The sequence below is a fragment of the Argentina silus genome, assembly GCF_951799395.1.
Source record: "Argentina silus genome assembly, chromosome: 15".
NCBI lineage: Eukaryota > Metazoa > Chordata > Actinopteri > Argentiniformes > Argentinidae > Argentina > Argentina silus.
Genome location: NC_139669.1, coordinates 8,944,448 through 8,953,159, shown reverse-complemented (window position 1 = coordinate 8,953,159; position 8,712 = coordinate 8,944,448). Strand labels below are relative to the sequence as shown.

The window sequence follows — 8,712 nt, the reverse complement described above, 5'->3', positions numbered from 1 at the left end:
TCAAGGATGGTCCTGATAATGTGACTGGGACTGATACCTACTGAAGTATTACAGATACTGTTACAGATAATGGAACCCAAATATAGAGTCCAATAAACAACAAGCCCATTATTTCAGTTCCTTTCCAAACATGTAGCCTCTTTGATGGAAACCTCACCCACTGTCAAAGCTTTTAAGAAAAGAGAGCTCCCATCCTTCATACGTGATTACGTACAGTCTCAGAGTTGATTTTTGAGAGAGAGGCAGGACGGTGTCTGCAATTGACGGTTAGCGAGAGGCGCAACAGACAGAGTTGCGAAACTGCGTGCAGTCCCTGCTACTGAATCGGAGTAAGGTGTTACCTTTTAAGTGCCTCTCTGACAGATTACGATTTGACGTTTACGGTAAGAAATTATGTGAGTTAAGGATATAGCTTACATTAACAACACATTCATTTCTGGATCACAGCATGTGATGATTTGATGTTTGTTTTGTGCAACCGAGGCTGCCTGTGAGCTGCAAACGAATGATTGACTTGAAACTTCATAGGCTATTTCATTTTGTGGAAATCATTTTCTGTCATTTCTGCATACCATTAAAGAATGGTCCAAAACAAAAACGTGAACAATGCATTTTTACATGCAAATAGAACTTGATTTCAGATATACTGTATCTGCAGTGCACAATGTACGACAGCCGCATTCCTTGGTGTTTAATCATTTGTTTAGTTTGTGGTGTAGGCAACAAAAACATAAATCATGGAGTATACACCATATACACCATATACCAAGTCCTTGGTATTTTGGTTATGAAAAGGTAAGTCACAATAACCAAAATCAAGAAGCAGATTTAGTTGAAATTACTGTAAAAATAACAGACTGCCACTTTATGTCCATTTATTATTACCGCACATTGATGGTTGTCAGAATAAGGGCTTGATTGAATGTTTCTCTCTTGTAGCACAGGCTTGTTTAGAGAAAGATGCTCACCACTCAGGGTCTGTAAATAACTCATTCATAGGAATAGTCATTGAGTATTCTTTCATCTTGAGCTCTGCATCAGGTTTTTTTTTTGTTTTGTTTTTTTACAAGAGAGTTGAATCAATCGTAGGAGAATGACATTTGCAGTGAATAGTGGCGTAGTGGAGAGTAAAAACTGTGACCGGAGGACAGTTTTGCAGAAAGGTATGCATGGTGCTGATGTGTGATATCTGATTTGTGGTTTTAAACCAGAGAACAGATGCTTTATCTAAGAGATCAGCAGCAGCAGCAGCAGCAGCAGCAGCAACATCAACAGGTTAGACAGTAACTCACAGGTCACTTGCAGACACGCTCTCTCACTTCGCTGCCCTACTGATTTGCATGACACACACCATATCACTTGGCCAACTGCTTTTGCGCAACCTTTATCTAAGTGTGAGAAGCTTCCTCATACTGTACACATGAGCAGGATGTTTGTAATGATGTATTTGTCTTGGAGTTTTTGGTCAGTCAGTGCTTGGCAGCAGGTATAAATACCCTGCTGCTGTAAATGTGTACTCTGAGCAAATATTGCTTTCTGAAGAAGGGTGTAACAAGATGCAGATATGAAAGCTACTTCCTAGATAACAGTAGTCCTGAAAGTAGTCTATAAGTAGTCCTCCAGTGACTTGTGAAAGTCATGAGAATTGTGACATTGTATCACACATGATTAAAGCCAACATTACTCTTATATTCATTAATCATTACTGGACTACTGCTTTACTATTTATTACCTCCCGTCCTGTGTGCCTTTGGTGTGTTCTCTCTCTCTCTCTCTCTCTCTCTCTCTCTCTCTCTCTCTCCAGAGTGTGCTGTGAGCCAGAGATGGCGCTTGTCAATGGCACAGCATTGAACAACAGTAGCCAGTGTCCGTCCATCGATGAGTTCCGTAACCAGGTGTACTCCACAGCGTACTCCCTGATCACCGTCTTTGGCCTGGTGGGGAACGGCTTCGCCCTGCTGGTGCTGGTCCGCACCTATCGCCAGAGCTCAGCTTTCCACATTTACATGCTTAACCTTGCTGTGTCTGACCTGCTGTGTGTGAGCACATTGCCACTCAGGGTCATCTACTATGTCAACAAGGGCCAGTGGAGTCAAGGCGACTTCCTGTGTCGCCTCAGCTCCTACGCCCTCTACGTCAACCTCTACTGCAGCATCTTCTTCATGACCGCCATGTCCGTCACGCGCTTCCTCGCCATCGTGTTCCCCGTACAGAACCTGCGCCTCGTGTCGGAGCGACGTGCGCGCCTGGTGTGTGTGTGCATCTGGGTGTTCATCTGTACCGTCTCCTCGCCCTTCTTGATGACGGGCCAGCACGTGGACCCCACCACTAACAAGACCAAGTGCTTCGAGCCCCCTCAAGGGCCAAGGAACAAGGGCCCCCTGACCAAGCTGATCATGCTCAACTACTTCTCCCTGGTGGTGGGCTTTATCCTGCCCTTCCTGATCATCCTACTGTGCTACGCTGGCATCATCCACACCCTGCTGTCCCGCTCCCTCAACCCCCAGCGCAAGCGGGGCACAGCCTCCAAGGCCATCCGTATGATCGTCATTGTCATGCTGGCCTTTCTCATTAGCTTCATGCCCTACCATGTGCAGCGCAGCATCCACCTCAGCTTCATGGCTCGTGGTGACAGTTCCTGCTCCAAGCTGGTGACGATGCAGAAGACTGTGGTGGTCACGCTGTGCCTGGCGGCGTCCAACTGCTGCTTCGACCCGATGCTCTACTTCTTCTCTGGGGAGGGCTTCCGCAACCGTCTCTCCACCTTCCGCCGGTCGGCTGTTAGAGGCACCCACCGGGGTCCAGCCCTGCCCAGCACTGTGGAGGTGGCCCCAGGAGAGAGCAACCAGCTACAGGCCTGTGACCACAACCCACAACCACGGATACTGGGTCGGTCACGTCGTCATCCCCTAAGGGCCTAATGGTTAATATGAGGATTGGGGGGGTTGACCTTAAATCTGTGGTTAACTTGCCTTAGCTGAAAGAGAGAGAGGCCTGAGAGGCAGAGGGAGTGGAAGAGGGGGAGGGAGGGAGGGGGTGATACGCTTCATAGGAAAAGGGAGTGAAAGAGAGGGTGATGGTTTGACAGAGAGGACGTGTGGGAGAGAAGGAGGGAGAGGGGCGAGTAGATGAGAGATAATGGGATACAGGTCCATACAAGCCTAGAATAGAATGTTCTAGATGCGATATATACAAAGAGAGAAGAGACAAACAAAGCGTAGCCTATTCTTGCCAGACTTGATGTATGCTTGTATGTTTATGTGTATGTGTATTGTACAGCATGTAACATGAAGGACCGTATTTGGTATCATGTATAGTAATTATTCAATGTGTATCTATGTGTTCTTAAGATAAATATTCGTCAATATGCAATGGCCTATGTGTGAATAAAAATATTACTGATCAATCCTATTTATTTGTATAGCCTTTTTTACCTAAACAAATTTGTCACAAAGTGTTTAACAACTGCTTGGATGTATTATGGCAATTGGGGTGAACCAGTGAAGAGCGTGTCAAGAGGAAAAGCTGTTTTCATGGTGGTTTACCTCCACTTTGTGGCCAGCATATGTGACTTACTGTTGACCAATAACTAAGACAAGGTCATTGTCTTGTTTGTTGTTTTTGGGTGATCTACTGTGCAGTCAGTCGGTCACACCAGTGGAGGCTGGTGGAGGTAGAAATCAGAAGACGGGCTCATTGTAAAGCATGGAATGGAATAAGGAATGGTATCAACCACATTTTGATGTGCGGAGGAGAGGAGGAGCCAACAATGAATAGAGTAGACGTGCGCTTGTTTGAAGTCAGAAAAGGGATCTGCCAAGCTGGGCTCTTTGCCGTACAGTGAGGAGTTTATCCTCCACAAAGAACCAAAGAGGCATTGTCTTAATTGACAAGAGAAAGCTTTGTGAATATCACACAGTTTGTCTATTTCTACTGCTATTATGAAAGTACTTAGTCTGGGAATGAGTGGCACGCGTAGCCTTCCCTACCCACTCACACTGCTCCAGCATCTATGCTTGACATGTCCTGACAGCTTCAACACAGTGCTTTATAAACAATGGATTCTCAGGGAATTGGCAGTGACTTGGACTAATGACTTGATAAGACAGAGAAGGTCTCATACACATGTCTGAATGAGCCCTGAACACTCTTCAACAGTTCTCTTTCTATCCACCAGGTGTCAGCCAAGTGCATACATTCACATTTCCAGAACATTTCAGGAAGTCTGCTTTCTAGCTTTCATATTTGTTCTGTGCCCTTGGTTTTGTGGTTGTGTCTTATTTCAAATAACCAACTAGAGACTTGACTTAACTTGACCATGCAGTAAAAACAGATAAATAGTTTGTGGCTTAATTAACTGTATCTGCCAGAAAGTCATTGCTGGACTGGAGCAGTGTAGACCCCCAGAGCATGCTGTTTGTTCTGTCACTACAGCTCAGATTTAGAAAGTGATTCAGAAAGATATAGCATACAGTTACAGTTACATAAAATGGCCTTATATTCTACTTTGAAATTCCTCAACGTGTCAAATTTGTCATACATGTACAGTGCCAGAGTGTTGTAGAAGCCTGCTTACAGAATCAGGATATTGAAGACATGAACAGAACACGCGGGGAGCTGCCTGAAGGGGATAAATTACTGTTTTACTGTTTCATAAATTATTAATATAAAGCGCATGATCTGCTCTCTTGTCCTTTTACACAAAAAGCTGTTGTATCTCTCTGGCATTGAGTTTGGTTTCCACAATGCAAGAGATGTTAGTTTAGACATGGTGGTTTTGTCATCAAGAGTCTGAATTGAATATGGCAGGCCCAAAGCGGTCTATACCACTGAATTATCAACAGGTACCAGAACAGTTCAACAGACTGGCCTTGGTTTCTGTACATTTGTCTCAATTCCTCAAAGTTATCTGGGAACGTTTGTGGGCAAGAGATGCAGATCTATATTGATCCTGACACCAAGCCGAAGGGTTGAGGCAGAGCTGATAACAATCTGAAGCATTGAGACTTGTCGAGAGAAGAAAAGATCAAGGACACTTCCTTGAGGCATTCTGGATGGAGGAGGAAAATCACAGATTGGCCACTCACTCGATTGTGTGTGTGTGTGTGTGTGTGTGTGTGTGTGTGTGTGTGTGTGTGTGTGTGTGTGTGTGTGTGTGTGTTGTGTGTGTGTGTGTATTTTGTTATAGGCATTCTCAACCTCAGGGGTTGAGATCAGGGTCACAGTTAAGGTTATGGAGGTGGAGGTGGAAGTGGATGTGTTTGGTGTAGACGGAGGTCTATCGGGGGCTGGAGTCGCCAGAGTGGCCAGAGCCTCATCTTAGGCATCTAGTGGTACTTCAGTGAGGCAAACACTCTCTACTCATGAACGTACACTCACTGAACACTTTATTAGGAACACCTGTACACCTTCTCATGGTGGAGGTGATTTAATGGTGTGGGGAATGTTTTCTTGGCACACTATGGGTCCGTTATTACCAATCAATCATCGCTTGAATGCCACAGCCTATTGAGTATTGTTGCTGACCATGTGCATCCCTTCATGGCCACAATTTACCCATCTTTTAATGCCTACTTCCAGCATGATAATGCACCATGCCACAAAGCAAAAGTTGTCTCAAACTGGTTTCATGAACATGGCAATGAGTTCAGTGTTCTTCAGTGGCCTTCCCAGTCACTGGATCTGAATCCAATAGAACACCTTTGGGATGTGGTAGAACGGGAGATTCACAGCTTGAAAGTGCACCTGAAAAATCTGCAGGAATTGCGTGTTGCAATCATGTCATCATGGACCAGAATCTCAAAGGAATGTTTCCAACATCTTGTGGAATCAATGCCATGAAGAATTGAGTCTGTTTTGAGAGCAAAGGGAGGCCCGAAACAGTCTTAGTATAGTGTTCCTAATAAAGTGTTTGGTGAGTATATACTTAAACAATAAACATAGGTTTAATGGGTCTGTTGTAAGTTGTAGTGTGTATGTGTGTGCTGTTAACAATAACAATAATAATAATAATAATTTTAAAAATATATTTTATATATTAATCATAGCCATATAAAAATGTATATATTAATAATAATCCTTCCTTTTTCTAGCATTGTGACTGCCAATGGCACCTAGTCCTAGCATAGTTTTTTGCTTATGATGACTGATAGATGATTCACTTACTTTAGACAAATGTACTTTGGATAAAAGCGTCTGCTAAATGTAAAAAAGAAAAAAAAAGAAAAAGTAAAATGTAAATGGTTGTGGTCATGGTCAAGGTTAAAGGTCATTCTTATGTTAATAATTCTTATTATTATTACCAAGGTTTTTGTTCCGGGGTAGGCCAGTGCAGACGCCAATAGGGGGCCGGAGCCGCCAGAGTGGCTGGAGCCTCAACATAGTCATCTGGTGGCACATCAGGGAGGCAGACTACTCAATCGCCAGCCAGGAGAATGCCAACACTGACCTTAACACTCACAATGACCCTAACACTAACACAGCAAGGCCACTAAGAATAACAACACTGATCATTGCTCTCCTAGTCTCTAAACTAGTCCTATGTCTCTAAACTAGTCCTAACTAGGTGCTTGCGTGTTTGTCCATCCTTTTTCTCTCCACCCCCTCCCTCCCAGACCTCTCTCCCAGATCTCTCTCTCCCAGACCTCTCTCTCCCAGACCTCTCTCTCCATGACCCCTCTCTCCTAGAGCCTCTCACTCCCAGACCTCCCTCTCCTAGACCCCTCTCTTCCAGACCTCCCTCTCCTAGACCCCTCTCTCCCAGACCCCTCTCTCCCAGACCTTCTCTCCCAGACCCTCTCTTCCAGACCCTCTCTCCCAGACCCTCTCTCCCAGACCCCTCTCTCCCAGACCCCTCTCTTCCAGACCCTCTCTCCCAGACCCTCTCTTCCAGACCCTCTCTCCCAGACCCCTCTCTTCCAGACCCTCTCTCCCAGACCCCTCTCTCCCAGACCCTCTCTCCCAGACCCCTCTCTCCCAGACCCTCTCTCCCAGACCCCTCTCTCCCAGACCCTCTCTTCCAGACCCTCTCTCCCAGACCCTTCTCTCCCAGACCCTTTCTCCCAGACCCCTCTCTCCCAGACCCTCTCTCCCAGACCCTCTCTTCCAGACCCCTCTCTTCCAGACCCTCTCTCCCAGACCCCTCTCTCCCAGACCCTCTCTCCCAGACCCTCTCTTCCAGACCCCTCTCTTCCAGACCCTCTGTCCCAGACCCCTCTCTTCCAGACCCTCTCTCCCAGATCCTCTTTCTCTCATAGAGCCTATGCACTAAGAGGAAACTTGTGACCAGTGAACGGGCATCCAGTACAGAGCCTGTGTACTCCACAGAGGGTATTTTTGTCAGCGAGTGTATTTTTGTCCCTTTGAGTAGCACACTGTGACGCACACGGACCCCAGAGAGAAAGGACCCTCAGTCCATTTACCCCTCCAGTCAAAATGTTATCACCACACCGCTTTCCAAATCATATCAAGACTCCTGGCATTTACAAAGCCCATCGCTTTCTCAGAAAAAAAAACACATTACTAGCTTTACTAGGTTTTGCTCCTCATCAGATCTATAACTCAAAGCTTAATCCAAACTTATAAGCGTGTCTCAAATATTGAGTTACAATCTCTCATTCACATGGATACAGTACATGATTTCTGAGAAAGTTACACACAAGTTAAATAAATCATCTGTCCTGATCTGTGCCTAGTTATGAAATTCATCCACAAATGACGATTAGAGACAGTTCCGGAAATCTAAAGCGCATGAGATTGTTTGTTTGGAAACTCCAAACCACGATGCATTGGCTAGATGACCAGATCCTAACACAACAAGGCCACTTATAATAACAACACTGAGCATTGCTCTCCCAGGCTGTGAACTAGCCCTAAGGAACAGGGGAGGCTGGTGGAGGTTGAAATTGGAGGACGGGCTCATTGTAATGCATGGAATGGAATGTGGAATGGTATCAAACACGCACTAGTACTAGCGTGTTTGTCTCAACATTGTTTGACAGATGCTTTTTCTTTCCACCCCCTCTCTCATTGACCCCTCTCTCATTGACCCCTCTCTCCCAGACCCCTATTTCATTGACCCCTCTCTCATTGACCCCTCTTTCATAGATGCATGACTGGTGCATTGACTGGATGATCAGCTACATAAAATAAATATAATGTGACATAGACACACAAGCATATAGCATCACCATGAATCAGGCTAGGCTATTTGGGTCACCAGACGAAGTCCCACTATGTCACACCCTCCACTTCCACCTGCCCAGTCTGCCTGCCTACTTGTTCTGCCTGCCTGCCTGCCTGCCTACTCTGCCTGTCTACCTGTCCTGCCTGCCCTGCCTACCTGCCCTACCCGTCCTGTCTGCCTGTCTACCTGTCCTGCCTGCCCTGCCTACCTGCCCAGTCTGTCTGTCGACTTGCCCTGCCTGCCCTGCCTACCTGTCTACCTGCCCTGTCTGCCTGTCTACCTGTCCTGCCTGCCCTGCCTACCTGCCTGCCTACCTGCCCTGTCTACTCTGCCCTGCTTGCCATTCCACCCTGCTACTCCGTTTTCCCATATTCCCTCATTAAAACCTGATTCTTTTATATATGTGTCCTGTCTCTGTGTCCTGCGCTTGGGTTCCTTAGCTGTGACCGTAACACACTATTAATTGTAGAAATACATTAACGAAGAGGTTAGTAATGGTACGGAAGCAGTAATTAAATCGGGGGTGG

The 8,712-nt window shown here is 45.9% G+C and overlaps 1 protein-coding gene across 4 annotated transcripts; it reads left to right on the top strand.

The window, feature by feature from the left end:
• The first annotated feature begins 245 nt into the window (after positions 1-245).
• Positions 246-3,007, top strand: cysltr1 (cysteinyl leukotriene receptor 1). Of its 4 annotated transcripts, XM_083686714.1 has the most exons (3): positions 246-383; positions 1,212-1,275; positions 1,805-3,007. In XM_083686714.1, exon 3 carries the CDS (start codon positions 1,824-1,826, stop codon positions 2,919-2,921), a length of 1,098 nt encoding a protein of 365 aa, XP_083542840.1. In that variant the 5' UTR covers positions 246-383; positions 1,212-1,275; positions 1,805-1,823; the 3' UTR covers positions 2,922-3,007. The 4 variants fall into 4 exon arrangements, with proteins under 4 accessions (XP_083542840.1, XP_083542839.1, XP_083542842.1 ...); XM_083686713.1 differs by having other exon boundaries at positions 1,212-3,007; XM_083686716.1 differs by lacking the exon at positions 1,212-1,275 and having other exon boundaries at positions 282-383.
• The last annotated feature ends 5,705 nt before the right edge of the window (positions 3,008-8,712 follow it).